We start from the raw sequence: 22,320 nt of genomic DNA, 5'->3' as shown, positions 1-22,320 counted from the left end.
TTTTTAACTTCCCCCTCATTACCGAACAGTGAGTGCAGGTGTAGCAACTCATTAAGCTTTACTGGCTCTGTGTAGGGTTGGTTTTCCCCATCAGATCCTGCTATATCGGGAGTTCTCAAACTGGGGGTCAGGACCCCTCAGGGGGTCACAAGCTGTCAGCCTCCACCCCAAACTCCCTTTTTCCACACCATTTATAAAGGTGTTCAATATATAAAAAAATGTTTTTAATTTATAAGGGGGGTCGCACTCAGAGGCTTGCTATGTGAAAGGGATCACCAGTACAAAAGTTTGAGAACCACTTCACTATATCAAAGTTTCTTAAAGAACTAAAACATATTTGCCCACCAGTCAGAGGACCCTCTCCTGCCTGGGACCTCAGTATCATCCTCCTGAGATTCATAGACCCTCTTTCTGAATGCTCCTTCAACTACGTCCCTCTGTAAATTGCCTTCCTACTTGCTATCACTTCAACCAAAAGAGGAAATGAGCTTCAGGCACTCATGGCTCAGCGTTCCTGTACAACATTCCATGGAGACAAGGTGGCATATTTATAAAGAGTGAGCTGACCTTTAAAATAAGATGTCATACCTCTACTAATTTTACACCTTAATATCAGTTGTCATAATTTCAAATTTAATCTTAAACAGATTTATTTTTAAAAATACACAGGTATTTGATCTTAAAAAATCTGCATTTAAATAAAGTCCCATTTTTAGTTTTTTAAAAATCATCTATTTTTATCCACCCTGATCCCTTGATCAAAACCAGAAAGTTTGTCTGCCCGTAATCACTTGCATGTGCCATCACAGTTCTCCAGTCTGTCTGTCTTGAATTGGCAGAGATCATTTGTCTGGGAGCCTGCCCCTGCACTGTCCAGGATCTCTCACCCTTCTACTGTCAGTAATGGTGATCAAACCCTGGGAAACAACTCCTGACTGTCTGCTGAATCTCCACATCTTGGGTGAGGCCATTACCATGGCCTCTTGGGTCTGATAGTTTTGGCAGCAGACAAAATTCACTGGACCCTTCAGTCCTTTCTCATGTCCATCTTTGTTCCATCAAGAGGAGATTTCTGCTTAAAGGCCTACCCTTTCATTCAATTTTCTCTGCAAGAACCCACTTCTAATGAGAAACCTGCAAGTAGCTAGCTGATAACCATGAGTTTGTGGCACTAATCTGTGCATCCTACCTCCAGTCCCCCCCAAAAATGCAATTCACTTAGTTACTTCAGCATTATAGTACTATGGCCAGTTACCATAATACTTACTTTTGTCTTTTAACTGTAAGCGCCTCAGGACGGGGACTGAAACGTCCATGTTTGGCAATGCCTAGCCCATTGTGCGTGTTATCAGAAACAGATGTTATCCTGTTCTCTGCATGGATTTAGAAATCCCTGCACTGATGGCTTGACTGTTTGTTTGGATCTCTTGCATCCTGAATAACTGCTGACATGAATTTCAGGCAGTGTTTAATACACATGAGGAAGAGGATAGGGCAGGACAGCTGTTCAAAATCAGAAGCCTTGAAGGACCATTCATTTCCTGAATCTCAGGACAAGCGTCAAGCTATCCAGCACTTTTTTCTTCACCGTAAGAAATTATTCAATTGCCAGTCAAAACACTGCCAACAGTAATGTAAAATTATCAGAGAAATTGTTGATTAACTTCTATTTTCTCCAAGTGCCATTCAGCATTGTTGGTATGATGGTTCTTTGTGACTGTAATAGTTCTACACACACACTCACACATTATGTATGGTAAGTGATAAAACCAGAGGTAAAAGATGTGAACTCCTTATGATGCTGGCAGACCAGGTGCCAGCTCATGCAAGGCCCCTAGGCCTCAAATGCACACTGACCAATACATAGCTGGAAACAAGTCTGACTTACTTGTGTGTTAGTATTGTTAAAATAGGTATTAGATTTATAAGAATGTGTTTAGTGTTTAGACTTTATGAAATGCTTATAAGTTGCTGCATGCATTAATCTCACTTTTAATATCTGTGTCCCATGTTATAAGGTAATATTTGAGTGTTTGCTCTAAAACTGAAGAAGTGGGTTTTTTACCCACAAAAGCTTATGCCCAAATAAATCTGTTAGCCTTAAGGTGCCACCGGACTCCTCGTTGTTTTTGCTCTGAAACAGTAAACCACTAGTCAGGAGAGAAGCATTACCACATTTGAAATACTAGTTTTGCGACAGTAGGTGTTACCTCCTGCCCAACAAAAGAAGGCCCATAGACACCAGACAAATCATTGTGAAACACCAAAGGACAAAAGATTCCAAAACTCAAAAGGCTCACCCCACACCCATGAAGAGGAGACATGCATTTCGATTCATCCCATCAGCTTGATCTTTGTGGGAAGTGAATAAAAATCCCTAACAAGGAAAAAACTGTATGTTTATGATGCTTGGAATCTGAGGGTCAGGGATTACTAAGCATAAGCAAAAGATCCCCAGTGCTTATCCTGGGTTAGCCCTGAAGGACATACGCAAGCTCTATATTACAGAAGCTTCTATTACCCTTGGAAACTTAAGATTGTAACTCATTTGTGTTTGTATGTTTACCTGCTTTAATACTGTAAATAACTGATTTCTTTTTCTTAGTTAATAAATCTTTTTTATAGGATTGGCTGCAAGTGTCTGTCTTGGGAGATCTAAGGTGCAATTGACCTGGGAATAACCTGAATATTATGGTGATACTATCACAAAGGCAAGCTTACCTGAATGGCAAGATAGTCCAGAGTACCCAAGAGGACTGTCTGGGACTCCCATGTTAAGGCTGTTACAGTGCTTGAGGAGTTCACACTTTATACTTGCTTGGTGAAATCTAAGTATAGAACTCACAAACAATTTGGGCTTTGTGCCCTGCTTCGTCATAGTCTGCCTGAGTTTGGCACTCATGCTCTTGAACCACTCCAGACAGCTTGACACTCCTTATACACCAGAAGGTCTGTTTAGTATATTTAAGGATTTTTCTTGGCCTCACACCAATGCCTTAAAGAAACTAACTTCTCAGTATCTCTGCTTCTCATATTGTATAAAAAAAGAGGTTCATTGTGCATTATCAGTAATAGTCTAATAAGGACTTTTACACTTTTGGGGGAGATTAGGGGTCTCCAGGCACGTCTTCTCTCCTAAGAAGAATGTGACTGTTCCTGCTGTGATGACTGAGAATGAGTTCTCTTGGGACTCTCTCATGGCAGCAGCAGGCAGCCTGGCTGTTGAAGAGAAGTTCTTCAGCTGCAGGGTAAGATGATTAGGCACAGGGCATCCTATAGCAACTGAAAGGAGGAGGATCAAGCACTCCTAAAGCCCTGCATTAATGGTGATCAGTACAGGTAATTGTGACTACCCTCTAGTTCCCTGAGACTGGTTGAAAGACTATAATCAAAGAACAATTATCAATGGTTTACTGTCAACCTAAGAGAATATATCTAGTGGGATCCTGCAGGGTTCTGTCTCGGGTCAGGTACTATTCAATATTTTCATTAATGAGTTAGATTATGGACTGGAGAGTATGCCTGTGAAACTTGTGAATGACACCAAACTTTGAAGGACAGGATTAGAACTCAAAACAATCTTGACAAATTGGAGAATTGGTCTGAAATCAACAAGATGAAATCCAATAAAGAGCCATGCAAAGTACTATACTGAGGACGGAAAAATCAAATGCAGAACTACAAAATATATAATAGACGAGTTAGTAATACTATTGAAAAGGATTTGGGGTTATAATGGATCATAAGTTGAATAGGAGTCAACAATGTGATCCAGTTGTGAAAAAGGCTAATCTTCTGGGGGGTATTAACAGGAGTGTCTTATGTGAGATAGAAGAGGTAATTGTCCCACTCTCCTCGGCACTGGCGACATCTCAGCTGGAATACTGTGTCCAGTTCTGTGTGCCACTCTTTAAGAAAGATGTGGACAAATTGGAGCGAGTCCAGAGGTGTCCAACAAAAATGATAAAAGATTTAGAATCCTGACCTGTGAGGAAAGGTTAAAAAAATTGAGTATATTGTCTTCAGAAGAGAAAACTGAGTTAAGGACCTGATAAGTCTTCAGATATGTTAAAAGGTGTTGCAAAGAGGATGGTGATCAGTTGTCCTCATGTCCAGTGAAGGTAGTTACAAGAAGTAATAGGCTTAATCTGTAGCAAGGGAGGTTTAGGTTAGATATTAAGGAAAAACTTCCTAACTATAAGGGTTGTTAAGTACTGGAAAAGGCTTCCAAGGGAGGTTGTGGAATCCCTGTCATTGGAAGTTTATAAGAACAGGTGGACAAACACCTGTCAGGGATGATGTAGGCATACTTCATCCTACCTTAGCATAGGGGGCTTGAATAGATGGCCTCTCAATGTCCCATCCAGCTCTTTCTTTCTATGATTTTGTACTCATTAGGAAGAGAAAGCAGACACATACATCTTTCTCCCCCAACTCCAAAAAGATATAGGTGAATTGGACATAGCATTCTTCTCCAAAAAGAGTGCTTCAGTCATGGGGTGGTTGCTGCACTGGAGAATTGTGGGCAGTTTTCTTCCTCCTGGAAAACAGGGCTTTGGCCTTTTTTGCTTCACTGCTGTATGCAGGGCTGCCACCATCTTCTTTAATCTCTGTCATGGTGGCCCTTTGATGCACCACCAATGTATAGGGAGGCAAGAAGAGAGAGGCTGTCTGAACGGTGGTTTTTATCCCACAGATCACCTGCCAGAGCAAGGAATTTGCTTCCCAAAAAGTAGAGGGTGTGGCTGGCCTTCCACAGGTCTTGTTTCCTCCTCTGAAAGTGGAAGAATACTGTTTAAGAAGTTATCTAGTTAAATATTTTTTCCTTGTAGCCATAGTTTCCTTAGCTTTTCTTCCTGACAAATCTCATCGGTATGCATTTTTATCAATATTCTATCAATCATTCTTCCTTCTTTCCTTGCCAATTTGTCTGAGATCATGAGAAGCATGGGTCTAGGTCCGGAGAGACTGTTCTGTGCTTGAAAATTAATTTCACTCATTTCCTTCCCTAAATCTCTTAATTTAAAATCCGTTTCCTTGCCCACTTTTTCAAATTTTAGTACAATTCTGCCTTTACCTGTTTGTTCTCATTTCTTCTCTTTTCCTTGTTTGCCATATGGCTAATGCCTAAACACTCCTTTTGATTCCTCCTTTTCTTGTCTTTGTACTTTTTTCAGTATTGTACCATGTGCTTGGAACATCCTCCCTTAGTTCACTAAACAATCTTCCCTCTTTGAATTTGAATCCCTCTTTTAAAGCGCTTTTTTGTAAACCCTTTCAGTGTAACTCGCAAAGTACTAACTACATACTCACCCCCTTTGAATTTACCTTTGTGTTCTGTATTTATTGATAAATTGTGTGTGTAGTATGTACTATCTTGTTTGTGATGTACTGTCAATTAAGATTGAAAATTCCTTGGGGAGGAAGAGTGATTGTATCTGTCCTTTACAATATGTAATACATTGTTGGTACTCAGTAAATTTAATACTAAAGAAACCATAGGATGGAGTCAAGTATCAGGCCATGTTAGTCTGTATCCACAAAAACAACAGGGAGTCCAGTGGCACCTTAAAGACTAACAGATATATTTGAGCATAAGCTTTCGTGGGTAAAAACCTCACTTCTTCAGATGTATAGGATGGAGATAATTACAAAGAATGCAGTTCTCTTTTGAAAGTGAGTCATGTTTTTGTTTCTTTTACAGAAAAAGATAATGCTAAATATGTTTTTAGACACATTGATGATTGATCCACCCCCTCAGTGCCTTGTGTGGCTACCTCTCATGCACAGACTTGCACATGTTGAAAATGGTAAGTTAGATATTTATTATGTCTGAAATTTCTGTTCAGAAAAGTGTATATATGATCTTTTCCAGACATTGGATCTTAGTGTTTGCTTTCTCTGATTGTTCCCACTGTATGGTGTTAGTCCCCGAGCAGTCAGGGACTAATTCTCAGAGGAGCTAAACACCCACAGATCCCACTGACTTCAGTGTGAATTGTAGTTGCTCATCCTTTCTGAAAATGAGACCCTATAACTACACAGAAAATTAAGCAATAATCTAGAACAATCCTATTATTTTAAACTTTTATTTTTAATTTGGATTTTAACATAATTCACAACACAGGATTTAAAATAAAAAATATAACCTGCAGAAAAAAACATTTCTGCTAATGAACAAGCTCAGTCGACAACTTTTAAAGGATTTTCATTTACGCCGCACTTTAACAAGTATTATCAATTAATGATATGGAAGATTTTTGGGTGCCAATTCAGGTGTCCTTGATAAGTGTCTCATGAGTGCACCAGTCACTTTCTGCCTCCTACTGTGAACAACACCTCTCTCTATCCACATCCAGTGCTTTTCTTAGCTACAAGTTCCCAGTTATACCTACACAAGAAGGTATTTCTCTGAGAAGTGATTAGGCTTTGAAAAACTGGAGAAGGCTAAAAGGACAACAAAAATACTTCTTGTGTTGAGGCACTGCGTGCAACCTGGTCTTTGATTGCCATGCTAGATATGTCAGCACATTCTGTGAGGCATAACATACTCCAGTCTCGGAGATCACAATTTCCACTTTTGAGACAGTCATCTTCTGTGGACTCAGTGGTTCACCAAGGACTTAACCCAAACCCTTCTTTTTTTGCGGGGGGGTGGGGGGGGCAGAATCTTGGGTAATCAATTTCTCCCTCATCTTTTCTTGTTGCTTCCTAGGTATGATCAAATCTTCCCAATTTTTCCTCAACATATTAAAAACCATATCACTTTGCCTGTCTCAGCAGCTAGACTGCTTGTCCCCACCCCAATAACTTTTTGCCTTGATTACTAAGTTGTCGTCCACTTAAGTCTTCCTGAAACCCATATCTGTCGTACTCTAGTCTTTCCAAAATCCTGCAGCTAAAATTATCTTCCATGCCTGTCAAATGGACCACATCATCCCCGTCTCTGAATGTTTCCAGTGGATGTGCCTTGTTCACAATATCAAATTCAAACTTCTTAGTGTGTCATTCAAGATTTAACTGGGAATTGGTCCTGCTTTGAGCAGGGGGTTGGACTAGATGACCTTCTGGGGTCCCTTCCAACCCTGATATTCTATGATTCTATGACCCTGCAGACTCTGCCCTTGCCTATGTCTCAACTCTTCTCTTATTTTACATTACCCCACCCACTCTGCTTTACCAAGAATGCCAGCCTATATGCCCTATTTGTTTTTCTCCCTCTCCCAACTTTGTGCCTTTCTCTGTGCTTTTCTCTATTCATAAAATCATTGACTTCTCACAATATGTGTGTGTATGTAATAAATAGATGCGCACACACATTTAATGGAATAAGTAACCATGAGATATGTCATTCACCTGTTGTAAAAGCACCTAAAGGTGCTTGTAGCACCTAAAGGCCCCCACCAAGTCAGGGCCCAATTGTTCTAGACACTATACAGAAGTCCTTCCCCAAAAATCTGATGATCTTTTTCTAAGACAAGATATCACAGATGGGTGAAATAAATGGGGGAGTAGTGAGTGATGACAGGGCAATAGTATTACAAGCATATTTTAACCAGACTATAGATGTGTGCACACCCAATTCATTCAACTCATTCTTATTTAACCTAATAAACTTACCAAAGTCCTGTGGTGACTGGGCCAGACAGAGGATGCTGCTGGCCATCCTTATTTACAACTTCACACAGGTGGCCTTAGGGTGATGGTCATTCTCCATAGATCAAGGTAGATAAGGAGTTCTTATCCACCTTAGGTGATAGAGTAGGCCTTTTTTAGGCACAGCATTCCTCTCCCCAATCTGGGGAAAGGGAACTGAAAAGGAATCCTAAACACAGCCTGCCATTTCTGTACCTACTACTCCTGGCTGATCATTCAACTCAGTGGTCAAAATAAAACAGAGATTCAGACTGACAATTTGGTTCATGGAATGTCAGAACTCTTCTTGACAATGAGCAAAGACTGGAACGAAGGACAGCTCTTGTTGCCAAAACACTGAAGAGGTATAACATAGACATCACTGCCCTCCAAGACAGTCAGAGGTAGGGTTCGCCATATGGTCCAACATTGCTCACAAGCTTGACTCGCTCCCCAAGAGAGTCAATGACTGACTTATAGTGCTCCACATAGACACCAGTATGCCACCATTATCAGTGACTGCACTGAAAATGACTCATACACTGAGATCAAGGAGGTGTTTTATGAAGATCTCAGCAGAGGAGTGCCGAACTCATTGTCCTTGGAGATTTTAGTGCTTGTGTGGGAGCTGACTCAGATACATGGAAGAAGGTACTAGGCCATCACAGCATTGGAAGGTCAAACTCCAATGGCCAACTGCTTCTCCCCAAGTGTACCGAGTTTAATCTCACTATTACCAAAACTGTCTTCCAACAGGCTAAGACAACATGGATGCATCCTAGGTAAAAACAGTAGCGCATGCTGGACTATGTAATTGTACAGTCTGAAGACATTAAAGATGTGTACATCACCTGCTCTTTGAGAGATGCTGAATGCTGGTCAGCCTACTGACTTGTGAGAAGCATCATGTTGCTACACTTCTCACCAAAGCATCCTAGAAGATGCCTCAAACCAGCGAAGAAGATTTCGATAATGGCATAAAGAGTACACTTTTAATGTTTGCAGACGATACCAAGCTGGGAGGGGTTGAAAGTGCTTTGAAGGATAGGATTAAAATTAAAAATGATATGAACAAACAGATGAAATGGTCTGAAGTAAATAGGATGAAATTCAATAAGGACAAATGCAAAGTACGCCACTTAGGAAGGAACAATCAGTTACACACATACAAAATTGGAAATGACTGCCTAGAAAGGAGTACTGCAGAAAGGGATCTGGGGGTCATAGTAGATCACTAGCTAAATATGAGTCAACAGGGTAACACTGTTGCAAAAAAATGCAAACATCATAGCAGGAGTGTTATAAGCAAGACATGAGAAGTAATTCTTCCACTCTACTCTGTGCTGATTAGGCCTGAGCTGGAATACTGTGTCCAGTTCTGGGCACCACACTTCAGGAACAATGTGGAAATTGGAGAAAGTCCAGAATCAGGAATCATCTAGTTATTACTTAGTCCTGCCTTGAGTGCAGAGGACTGGATTAGAATAACTATTGAGGTCCATTCCAGTCATACACTTTTATGATTCTATGAACTTGAATGATTCTTGAAACAGTGAGTAACCATCTCCATATTCAGGAGAAGTCATAAATGGATCTCTTCACCTCCAGAGAAAGTGTGAAGTAATCAAGCAAAGACTGGAAAGTCATTGTCAGATGATTTCTTCTGGATTGCAGTGGATGACTCCAATCCCACTCCTTCCCAGTGTTACCAACGATAGAGAGACAGAACCGTGATTCATATGGCCCTAGCATGGCCAAGACAACACTGGAATACAGAGCTCCTAAAGTTCTCCAAAGAATCTCCTTTTCCACTTGCACTGTCTCCAGATGGACCTCCTGCCTCAGAGGAACAGCCAAATTCTTCATATCAATCCAGGGACACCTTGCCTGTTGGCCTGGATAATAACCTATTGTGATGGTCACTGATCAGGCTTGCTCTGGACAAGGATGAAGTCCACTACGAAGTGCTATGTCCAAAAAAGGAAAAGATTCTCCATGTGGTCCAGTAGCAAGAATCTTACCCTGACTCAAACAGGAATTCATGCAATATCGGACTGTTTAATGTTAAGTTGCAAGGACTCTCACTAACAGCATTAATATACACCTGGCTGCTATCTCAGCCCACTGCCACCCTGTGCAGGACAAAATGGTATTTTCCCATCCAACAATAGCCAGATTCCTAAAAAGACTTACTAATGTTTTACCCTGAGTAAGAAAACCACCTCCTTCCTGGGATCTAGATTTGGTGCAAACCAAGCTGAAGCGGACTCTGTCTGGACCTTTCAGGAACACTTCCCTAAAACACCATTCTTGTTGGCTATGATCACATCAGCAAGAAGAGTCAGTGAGCTCCAAGCTCTAATGGCCTTAGCCAGTATATTTCCCTCCTTTAGTTGTTTCCCAGTCATTGTTCTCACCCATGGGAAATATATCTCCACACTTTGGATGCCAAGAATACAAAGCCCATTAAAAAGATTAATAGGCTACTTGTAGCATATAGAGAAAGCTTTTAAAGAGAACCAATCAACACAGAGATATCTAAATGAGTTAAGGCTTGTGTAGAACTTTGTTACAACATAGCTAAGTTACCAGGGCCTACAGGGTTAAGGACCCATTTGAATAGAGCCATTGTAGCTTCTGTGGCATGTCTTAGGCACTTCCCAATACTGAAATCAGCAGAGTAGCAACTTAAAGTTCAGTGCATACTTTCACCAACTGCTTTTCTTTAGACTTAGCATCATACTCCAATGCTTTATTTGTCAGGGTAGTGCTACCATCCATATGTTGTTATGAACTCCTCACCCACCTTCCACCCAGGCAGTACTGATCACTAGTTTTCCCCAAGTGGCATACAAAGAGTCCCTTGAAGAAGAGAGAGGTTACTCACTAGTAACTTGTTCTTTAAGAATTGCCTTCATGTATTCACGCTTCCTGTCCTCCTTTGCCTTGGAGTTTTGTGTGTGATCGGCGCACTGCAGTTCAGGAGAACAAACTGATGCATTTGTGGGTAGTGGTGGGATGTATATGTCAGGAGACTGGGTCATAGGCGGTCAGGCCTAATAGTTGGAGTAGGAGTCAGGCCCAGCAGTTGGAGTCTGAAAGCCAGAGCCAGGAGTCAAGACAGGGCCAGTACCAGGAAACAGAGGTAAAGGTCATAACTAGAGTCAGAGTCTAAATGTCAATGCCAAGGGTCACAACAGAGTCACAGTCAGGAATCAGAGCCAAAGCTCGGAACTGGAGTACCCGGAGTTAGGGAAGGCAGGACCAAGGCTGGTTCTGAGGCAGGAACAAGGCTGGGGCAGGATGGAAACAAGACTGGGTGCAGGGCAGGAGCTGTAGGGGAGCAGAGCAGGAGCAGGGCTTGGTGAGAAAGAAGCACAGGGAGGCAGAGAGTCTGTGGGCATGTGCATTGAACAGCCTGTGAGCTGCTGCTGCTGAGTTTAAGAACTGGCCTGCTAGCTTCCTCAGCCAGTCAGGCAGGGCGGTCCGTCAGGCAGTGTAGCTGGCTCGTTAGGATGTCAGGAGTACTGACCAGGCACAGCCGCAGGGCCTTACTCCAGACAGTATGTGTAGAATCATAGAATCATAGAATATAAGGGTTGGAAGGGACCCCAGAAGGTCATCTAGTCCAACCCCCTGCTCAAAGCAGGACCAATTCCCAGTTAAATCATCCCAGCCAGGGCTTTGTCAAGCCTGACCTTAAAAACCTCTAAGGAAGGAGATTCTACCACCTCCCTAGGTAACGCATTCCAGTGTTTCACTACCCTCTTAGTGAAAAAGTTTTTCCTAATATCCAATCTAAACCTCCCCCACTGTAACTTGAGACCATTACTCCTCGTTCTGTCATCTGATACCATTGAGAACAGTCTAGAGCCATCCTCTTTGGAACCCCCTTTCAGGTAGTTGAAAACAGCTATCAAATCCCCCCTCATTCTTCTCTTCTGCAGGCTAAACAATCCCAGCTCCCTCAGCCTCTCCTCATAACTCATATGTTCCAGACCCCTAATCATTTTTGTTGCCCTTCGCTGGACTCTCTCCAATTTATCCACATCCTTCTTGAAGTGTGGGGCCCAAAACTGGACACAGTACTCCAGATGAGGCCTCACCAATGTCGAATAGAGGGGAACGATCACGTCCCTCGATCTGCTCGCTATGCCCCTACTTATACATCCCAAAATGCCATTGGCCTTCTTGGCAACAAGGGCACACTGCTGACTCATATCCAGCTTCTCGTCCACTGTCACCCCTAGGTCCTTTTCCGCAGAACTGCTGCCTAGACATTCGGTCCCTAGTCTGTAGCTGTGCATTGGGTTCTTCTGTCCTAAGTGCAGGACCCTGCACTTATCCTTATTGAACCTCATCAGATTTCTTTTGGCCCAATCCTCCAATTTGTCTAGGTCCTTCTGTATCCTATCCCTCCCCTCCAGCGTATCTACCACTCCTCCCAGTTTAGTATCATCCGCAAATTTGCTGAGAGTGCAATCCACACCATCCTCCAGATCATTTATGAAGATATTGAACAAAACCGGCCCCAGGACCGACCCTTGGGGCACACCACTTGATACCGGCTGCCAACTAGACATGGAGCCATTGATCACTACCCGTTGAGCCCGACAATCTAGCCAGCTTTCTACCCACCTTGTAGTGCATTCATCCAGCCCATACTTCCTTAACTTGCTGACAAGAATACTGTGGGAGACCGTGTCAAAAGCTTTGCTAAAGTCAAGAAACAATACATCCACTGCTTTCCCTTCATCCACAGAACCAGTAATCTCATCATAGAAGGCGATTAGATTAGTCAGGCATGACCTTCCCTTGGTGAATCCATGCTGGCTGTTCCTGATCACTTTCCTCTCATGTAAGTGCTTCAGGATTGATTCTTTGAGGACCTGCTCCATGATTTTTCCAGGGACTGAAGTGAGGCTGACTGGCCTGTAGTTCCCAGGATCCTCCTTCTTCCCTTTTTTAAAGATTGGCACTACATTAGCCTTTTTCCAGTCATCCGGGACTTCCCCGGTTCGCCACGAGTTTTCAAAGATAATGGCCAATGGCTCTGCAATCACAGCCGCCAGTTCCTTCAGCACTCTCGGATGCAACTCGTCCGGCCCCATGGACTTGTGCACGTCCAGCTTTTCTAAAAAGTCCCTAACCACCTCTATCTCCACAGAGGGCTGGCCATCTCTTCCCCATTTTGTGATGCCTAGCGTAGCAGTCTGGGAGCTGACCTTGTTAGTGAAAACAGAGGCAAAAAAAGCATTGAGTACATTAGCTTTTTCCACATCCTCTGTCACTAGTTTGCCTCCCTCATTCAGTAAGGGGCCCACACATTCCTTGGCTTTCTTCTTGTTGCCAACATACCTGAAGAAACCCTTCTTGTTACTCTTAACATCTCTCGCTAGCTGCAGCTCCAGGTGCGATTTGGCCCTCCTGATAACATTCCTACATGCCCTAGCAATATTTTTATACTCTTCCCTGGTCATATGTCCAACCTTCCACTTCTTGTAAGCTTCTTTTTTATGTTTAAGATCCGCTAAGATTTCACCATTAAGCCAAGCTGGTCGCCTGCCATATTTACTATTCTTTCGACTCATCGGGATGGTTTGTCCCTGTAACCTCAACAGGGATTCCTTGAAATACAGCCAGCTCTCCTGGACTCCTTTCCCCTTCAAGTTAGTCCCCCAGGGGATCCTGGCCATCCGTTCCCTGAGGGAGTCGAAGTCTGCTTTCCTGAAGTCCAGGGTCCGTATCGTGCTGCTTACCTTTCTTCCCTGTGTCAGGATCCTGAACTCAACCAACTCATGGTCACTGCCCCCCAGATTCCCATCCACTTTTGCTTCCCCCACTAATTCTACCCGGTTTGTGAGCAGCAGGTCAAGAAAAGCGCCCCCCCTAGTTGGCTCCTCGAGCACTTGCGCCAGGAAATTGTCCCCTACGCTTTCCAAAAACTTCCTGGATTGTCTATGCACCGCTGTATTGCTCTCCCAGCAGATATCAGGAAAATTAAAGTCACCCATGAGAATCAGGGCATGCGATCCAGTAGCTTCCGTGAGCTGCCGGAAGAAAGCCTCATCTACCTCATCCCCCTGGTACACTCTCATAGTCTTGAAAGTCAATGTCACAAACGGGTATTTGCACACACACCCTCCCTGGGCTTGGCTTTGAAGAAGGTTCTGCAGCTTATCGCCAAGGGGCAGCATATATACATGTGTGAGTTCACATATGTGACTGACTTTTGAAGAACAGTTGCTGGTAAGTAACTTCTCTTTGCCTAGGGTAAACCCTGTTCACTGTGGGTCTGGAATTGCTTAGAGGTGCTGTTACCTCACAGGTTGAGAAATATTTCTTTAGAATAGATTTGTGAAGCTATAAGCTTGGTATTTGTACTTACATTTATGTACATACCTCCCCCAAAGCAGTCTTCACTAGAGTAGTTCTAATTTCAGTGCTTGAAAAGTAATCCAATACCTCTCTTTTTGTTGTGGTTATAAGATTGTTATAAAGATCCCATTAAATTGTGGACTAAGCTTATTCACACAAGGAATAGACAATTTTTCTAACCTGTAAATGGTGTTTCTCAGATGAAATGAGCTCAATCCACAGTGACCCATGTTTTGTGGGTTTTTTTGTTTGTTTTGGTTGATTCTCATTCTTTGCTTCTATTATTTTAACTCTGTAATTTTTCATTCTTGGATACTGTTTGTGAGTATCTAGTTAGTGTTTTTTTTCTAGTTCTGGACCCATTCACTGATTGCCAATACTATAAAAAGTCTTTTTGATTGCACCTTGTCAGAGTGGAGCACCTTTGTTGGCTAACTTTACCTTTCAATCAGATGCTCATCGTCTTTGTAGTTTGTAAGTATTCTAGTTAAGTAATATGGCAGATACAGCTGGGTACTTGAGAGAAGCTCGAGGACACCTGGATTGGCACCGAAAAAAATCGTGTACTTTCCTTGGTTGCCTGTGGTTGTTCTTGTGTGAGATAAACAATAATACATTAAGTTATGGATTGAGTTTATTCCATTGGAGGAATACCACTTACAGGTAAGAGAAATTCTCTTCTCTCACAAGGCATCAGATCAAGTGTTCATAGAATCATAGAATATCAGGGTTGGAAGGGGCCTCAGGAGGTCATCTAGTCCAACCCCCTGCTCAAAGCAGGACCAATCCCCAATTAAATCAAATTAAATTTCTTTAATCAGTAACACTATCCTAAAGACACCTAGGACATCATTTTTGAGAGACATGCTTCAGTTTTTGAGGAGATGTGCAATATAATACTAATAGTATGCCATTCAGTAGGACTTCTAATCCATTTTGTTAGATTTCTGTAGAAATAAGTCCATGGAAGAAAACAAGAGTTTTGACTGAAGAAGAAGCCATTGTAAATCCAAGTGGAAGAAATTCCTATATTCTACTTCCCTCCTTACCTCTGTAAAAGAGGAAGAAATGTAGGAAAGCATACCCTAGTAATGTGAAAAGTTATTTTTCTCCTTTTTACACTTGACTGTCCTGTCACCCTAGCTAGGTATTTATATTTTTAGAAAGATTTTAATAGATTGTAAACTCCTTGGAACAGGGATCATGTCTTTATCTGTGCCTATATTGTAGGCACCTAACAAATTAATTGTATATGAACTTCAGCAAATTAACTGACTAACTTGTTTCTTCGGATTTATCTTTAAAAGATGATGCAGACAATAAAATATATCTGACCTGTTCCTTTGCAAAGAAGATTAATTTAGTAGTGATATTTAATCCAGGGAAAAGTCCTGGGGGAAGAATGTATTCCCAATTATTTGTTAACTGGTCACTCCTCTACTCTTGTGAACTGCTCAGGTAGTTTTCCAACCAAATATTGCAGCCCTGTCAGCATAGCCCCATTTTGTGGAAAACTAGACTTTACCTCTCTCACCAAATCAGAAGAAAGTTCCTGATGAAAATGGTAGTTGCTACCCTTCCTAAGAGGAGCAGGAAATGCACAGTTCATGGAACATGCTTGATGTCCTGTTTAGCAGGTCCGAAGAGTATCAACTTCACCAGTCTAGGACCAATTGGCTGTTCCTATGCTTCACATAGATAGGTGGATCCTCTCATGGAATGAATTTTCATAGAATCATAGAATATTCGGGTTGGAAGAGAACTCAGGAGGTCATCTAGTCCAATCCCCTGCTCAAAACAGGACCAAAACCAACTAAATCATCCCAGCCATGGCTTTGTCAAGCGGGCCTTAAAAACCTCTGAGGTTGGAGATTCCACCACCTCCCTAGGTAACCCATTCCAGTGCTTCACCACCCTCCTAGTGAAATAGTGTTTCTGAATATCCAACCTACACCTCCCACACTGCAACTTCAGACCATTACTCCTTGTTCTCCACCACTGAGAACAGCCTAGCTCCATCCTCTTTGGAACCCCCTTTCAGGTATTTGAAGACTGCTATCAAATCCCTTCCTCACGCTTCTCTTCTGCAGACTAAATAACCCCAGTTCCCTGAGCCTCTCCTCGTAAGTCATGTGCCCCAGCCTCCTAATAATTTTTGTTGCCCTCCACTGAACACTCTCCAATTTGTCCACATCCCTTCTGTAGTGGGGGGACCAAAACTGGACAGAGTACTCCAGGTGTGGCCACACCAGTGCCGAATAGAGGGGAATAATCACTTCCCCCGGTCTGCTGGCAATGCTCCTACAAATACAGCCCAATATGCCATTCGCCTTCTTGGTAACAAGGGCACATTGCGGACTCATATTCAGCTTCTCATTCACTGTAATCCCAAGGTCCTTTTCTGCAGAACTGCTGCTTAGCCAGTCAGTCCCCAGGCTGTAGCGGTGCATGGGATTCTTCCTTCCTAAATGCAGAACTCTGCACTTGTCCTTGTTGAACCTCATCAGATTTATTTTGGCCCAATCCTCCAATTTGTCTAGGTCACTCTGGACCCTATCCCTACCCTCTAGCATATCTACCTCTCCCCCCAGCTTAGTGTCATCTGAGAACTTGCTGAGGGTACAATTCATCCAATCATCCAGATCGTTAATAAAGATGTTGAACAAAACCGGCCACAGGACTGACCCCTGGGGCACTTTGCTTGATACCGGCTGCCAACTAGACATTGAGCTGTTGATCACTACCCGTTGAGTTCGACAATCTAGCCAGCTTTCTATCTACTTTATTGTCCATTCATCCAGCCCATACTTTTTTAACTTGCTGGTAAGAATACTGTGGGAGACCGTATCAAAAGCTTTGATAAAGCTTTGATAAAGCAGAATAGGAAGTGTGCCCAGTTTTGTTCCAGGGTAGGTCACAGCCACCTGATCCCTATCAGACACTTTCCTTTGTCCATGGGACAAGGACCTCCTTTATGCACTCCCACCTGTGTCCCTGATTCCCAGGGTCATTATCAAGCTCAAGAAAGATCATGGCAGATTGGTCCTTATAGCTGCAGCCTCATCAAGGCAGATGTGGTGTTGAGACCTCTGCAAACTGTCCACTCAGGAACTCTTACTGTTTCCAGTGACAAAGGGCATCCTGAGGCACAACCCATAGCAAGTGCTGCCTCCAAATCCCTAAGGGCTGAGCCCCACAGCATCGTTCACTGGTGGCTGAGTACGGAGGAAATGCATTGGTCAGTGGCTGTCCAGAATGTTCTCCTTAACAGGAGAAAACTTTCCACTAGAGCTACTTACTTGAGTGAATAAAAAGCATTTTTCCATCTGGACAGCCTCCCAAAATGCGTCCCCAACTCAGACCAGCATTCAGACAATCCTGGATAATCTTTGGTACCTTAAGGAGTTGGGTCTGATGCTCAGCTCTCTTAAGGTGTATCTGGAGGCCACTTTGGCTTTTCATCCTCATATAAGGGGCAGGACTATTTTTACTCACTCCATCATGACCAGATTCGTGAAATCTCTAAACAGATTATTTCCAGAAGTCTGAGACCCAACACCTTTGTGGGATCTGAATTTGGAGTTGTCTGTGCTTATGGACCCTCTTTCACAGTCTTTAGCACTGTGCTCCTTTCTACACCTATTAGTGAAGGTAGTATTTTAAGTGGCTATCACCTTTGCCAAGATGGTAGGTGAACCGAACGCATTGGTCACTGATCCACCTTTACACGTTCTTCACAAGGACAAGGTCTAGCTTAGGCTCCTTGGAAGTTCCTCTCTACAGTGGTATCTGACTTCCACCTAACCCAATCTGTCTGCTAGTTTTCTTTCCAAAGTCTCATGTGAACAGGTATGAGAGAAAACTCCATACCCTGAGTGTTTGGCATATGTTGGCTTTTTACTTGGACAGGATAAAGCCATTGCAGGTTTCTTCCTAGCTGTTCTTGTTATATGCAGAACGAGTGAGGCATCATCCAGTCACAACACAGGATCTTGAAATGGATCACTAACTGCATCGTAATGGCTTACGCTGGTAAAGGAGTAATATCTCCTTATAGACTCATAGCACCTTTGCTCAGAGCATATTCTACCTCAACTGCATTTCTGGCACACATCCCTATTATGGACGTATGTAGAGCAGCAACATGGTCCTCAGTTCAAATTTTCACTAGACCATACGCACTCTGAAACTTGAAGGAAGATGCAGATCTAGGCAAGGCAGTCCTACAGTCCCTCTTTCTATGAGCCTCTGAGCCCCTCCTCCTGCGGTAACAGCTTGGACATTCTGTATACCATAATGCAGGCACTTGAAGAAAAAATGGTTACTTACCACCCTGTAACTGTTATTCTTCGAGATGTTTCATATATCCACTACGTGACCCACCATGCTTCCCTGATGTGTTGGAGTCTATCATTGGGTTCCAGTGTAAAGGAACTGAAGGAGGAATGGGGTGACTCTGCCCTTTATATCCTTAGTTGGCTCACAAAGATCTTGGCCATGGGTGGGGCTGCCCACTCCAGCACCAGGTCATGAGGTGTGCACACATCTACAGTATAATGGACATATGCAACATCTCTCAAAGAAAAACAGTTACATGCCATCATGTGCCAGCAATGCCCCTCTGCCATTTACATTGGTTTAACTGGACAGTCTCTACGTAAAAGAATAAATGGACACAAATCAGATGTCAAGAATTATAACATTCATAAACCAGTCGGAGAACACTTCAATCTCTCTGGTCACGCAATCACAGACATGAAGGTCGCTATCTTAAAACAAAAAAACTTCAAATCCAGACTCCAGCGAGAAACTGCTGAATTGGAATTCATTTGCAAATTGGATACTATTAATTTAGGCTTAAATAGAGACTGGGAGTGGCTAAGTCATTATGCAAGGTAGCCTATTTCCACTTGTTTTTTCCTACCCCCCTCCAACCAGATGTTCTGGTTAAACTTGGATTTAAGCTTGGAGAGTGGTCAGTTTGGATGAGCTATTGCCAGCAGGAGAGTGAGTTTGTGTGTGTGTGTGTCCCCCGGAAAAAAAAGGGGGGGGGTGAGAGAGCCTGGATTTGTGCTGGACATGGCCCACCTTGATTACCATGCACATTGTAGACAGAGTGGTCACTTTGGATGAGCTATTACCAGCAGGAGAGTGAGGTTGTGTATGTATGGGGGTGGGGGGGTGAGAAAACCTGGATTTGTGCTGGAAATGGCCCACCTTGATTATCATGCACGTTGTAGGGAGAGTGGTCACTTTGGATGAGCTATTACCAGCAGGAGAGTGAGTTTGTGTGTGTGGTTTTTGGAGGGGGGTGAGGGGGTGAGAGAACCTGGATTTGTGCAGGAAATGGCCCACCTTGATTATCATGCACATTGTGAAGAGAGTTGTCACTTTGGATGGGCTATTACCAGCAGGAGAGTGAATTTGTGTGTGGGGGGGTGGAGGGTGAGAAAACCTGGATTTGTGCTGGAAATGGCCCAACTTGATGATCACTTTAGATAAGCTATTACCAGCAGGACAGTGGGGTGGGAGGAGGTATTGTTTCATGATCTCTGTGTGTATATAATGTCTGCTGCAGTTTCCACGGTATGCATCCGATGAAGTGAGCTGTAGCTCACGAAAGCTCATGCTCAAATAAATTGGTTAGTCTCGAAGGTGCCACAAGTACTCCTTTTCTTTTTGCGAATACAGACTAACACGGCTGTTACTCTGAAACCAGTTACAAGAAGGTATGCAGCTGTTTTTTTCCACTTGCCCTCCAAAGGCCATCATCTATTTGGGGAGATGGTGGATAAACCCTACAAGATGAAAAGGAGTACTTGTGGCACCTTAGAGACTAACCAATTTTTTTGAGCATGAGCTTTCGTGAGCTACAGCTCACTTCATTGGATGCATGCAGTAGAAAATACAGTGGGGAGATTTATATACACAGAGAACATGAAACAATGGGTGTTACCATACACACTGTAACAAGAGTGATCAGGTAAGGTGAGCTATTACCAGCAGGAGAGCTGGGGAGGGGGGGGGAAGCCTTTTGTAGTGATAATCAAGGTGGGCCATTTCCAGCAGTTGACAAGAACATGTGAGGAACGTGGAGCAAAATGCCTCATTTGCAGAGCTTAGAAAGACGTATTCATTGTCTTGAAAAATGTGCAGTAACTCTCACTGAAATTCAAATTCAGACCTATCTTTCTGAGATTTTCTCCAGCCAGCTCTCAGGAGAGTTAGTCCAAGGATGAGCCTTCCAAGGATTTTAAAAGAAAAACTTAAGATGTCAGTTTCCTAGCTTGTGTGTGTACCTAGTCAATTGTGGAAGCTAGTTTGGAGGGTGTGTTACATTCCATTCTGATAACAGTGAGTTTTTGTGATCATTCTGATGTGTTCCAGGAGTTCCTCATTCCTGGGCTAGCTACAAAGAAAGCTTTGTTTTTAGTGCTCACTAATCTCATTCATGACAACTCTCTTGTTCCAGTGGAAAGCAGGTGTGAAGCTGTCTCTTTTGTAGTCTGGGCTGTTTGTATGAAGAAAACTAACAATCAAAGCTTTGAACTTGACTTAGTGTTTAACATGAAACCTTGTAAGGAATGAAGCACTGGGATTGATTGGTTTTTGGTGGCATGCGGTGCTAATTAGGCTGGTAGCTACATTTGTAATTAACTGAAGATTTTTTGGGTCAGTAATTTCATTCCCTAGGTATATTATTTTAAAGTAATCAAATCCATAGGTCATGAATGTAGATGTAGATCAGTGTGGCCAGCCCAAGTCTTTCAGGATAGAATGAAGTCTCATAGCCATATATCAGGGGTGGTGAAACTTAGGCTCTTTTACAGTTGAAGTGCGGCTTGCAGAGCCCCTCAAACTCTCCCATTCTCTTCCTCCCAGACTTGGCAGGGAGGGGAAGAGCTCGGGGCTTCTGCCCTGCGGTGGTGTGGTGGGGCTAGGAGCTTCTTCTCAGCAGAGCAGTGGGTCTTGGGCTTCAACCCCACTGGGCGCACCTGCTGGGGCTCGGTGCTTCAGCAGGAGTGGGGTTGAAACTCCAAGCCCAGACAGGCGCCTTCTGCAACGCTGAAGCCCCAAGTCCAGACAGGGACCTCCCTCAAAGCTGAAGCCCTGAGATCCCCCTCCCCACAGGGCACAAATCCTTAGCCCCACCACACCACTGCGGGGCTCAAGCCCTGAACCCCAGCAGACATGCCCTGGCTCTTGAACTTCTGAAGATTGTCATATGCGGCTTGGAGGGTCAGTAAGTTTGGCCACCCCTACCATATATTGTCCTTTTTACAACCACAGCTGTTGGTGTCAAGTCTTGGAGGACAATCTGAGAATAAAAATGTGAAAGTCAGTCATTGTTACTGTAGCAGCAAGTTCTTAAAGCACTTCTCTCTCTCAGGTTTCAGAGTAACAGCCGTGTTAGTCTGTATTCGCAAAAAGAAAAGGAGTACTTGTGGCACCTTAGAGACTAACCAATTTATTTGAGCATGAGCTTTCGTGAGCTACTGCTCACTTCATCGGAGTGAGCTGTAGCTCACGAAAGCTCATGCTCAAATAAATTGGTTAGTCTCTAAGGTGCCACAAGTACTCCTTTTCTTTTTTCTCTCTCTCAGCATCACTGCCATCTGAGCTATAGTTTCAAACTTCTGCCTTTCATCCACATGCTGATGTCCCCCAGAAAATGTTCTCACACCAAAATCTTGAACATTCTCTTCTTAATTAAGTCTGAATAGGCAACAGATTTAAAACAAACAAAAAAGTATTTCTTCACACAACACACAGTCAACCTGTGGAACTCTTTGCCAGAGGATGTTGTGAAAGCCAACACTATAACATGTGTGACAGGGTCAAGACAGATGGCTACAGGAGAGTGATAGAAGGCCGATATATTAGCCCCAGGTTAAGTAGGTCCCTTTCCCCTGGGTAAGGTAACAGGGAAGGTTCCAGAACAAATCAGGAACTTTCTGGAAACAATTAAGGCAGACAGGTTGATTAGAACACCTGCAGCCGATGAAGAAGCTGCTAGAATCAATTAAGACAGGCAGGCTAATCAGGGCACCTGGGTTTTAAAAAGGAGCTCACTTCAGTTTGTGGAGTCCATGCGAGGAGCTGGGAGCAAGAGGCGCAAGAAGATGAGAGTGAGAAGGCGTACTACTGGAAGACTGAGAAGTACAAGCAGCATCAGACATCAGGAGGAAGATCCTGTGGTGAGAATAAAGAAGGTGTTGGGAGGAGGCCATGGGGAAGTAGCCCAGGGAGTTGTAGCTGTCACGCAGCTGTTACAGGAGACACTGTAGACAGCTGCAATCCACAGGG

General features: G+C 43.3%; 1 protein-coding gene across 18 annotated transcripts in view; it reads left to right on the top strand.

Moving 5' to 3' along the window:
- The window catches only part of DTNB (dystrobrevin beta), a 380,746-nt gene that overhangs the window by 99,242 nt on the left and 259,184 nt on the right, over positions 1–22,320 (top strand). For all 18 annotated transcript variants that reach the window (XR_007356069.2, XR_007356070.2, XR_007356076.2 and 15 more), the window contains one exon: positions 5,705–5,810. Coding sequence is in view for 4 of the 18 variants with exons in the window: in XM_048846097.2 (XP_048702054.2) it covers positions 5,705–5,810 (106 nt within the window). In the remaining 14 variants the exon portion in view is untranslated. The remainder of the gene's footprint in view (positions 1–5,704; positions 5,811–22,320) is intronic.

This window comes from Caretta caretta, chromosome 3, assembly GCF_965140235.1.
Source record: "Caretta caretta isolate rCarCar2 chromosome 3, rCarCar1.hap1, whole genome shotgun sequence".
Classification (NCBI taxonomy): Eukaryota; Metazoa; Chordata; order Testudines; family Cheloniidae; genus Caretta; species Caretta caretta.
Note: the sequence above shows the minus strand (reverse complement) of the source record. Positions and strands in the feature narration are given on the sequence as shown.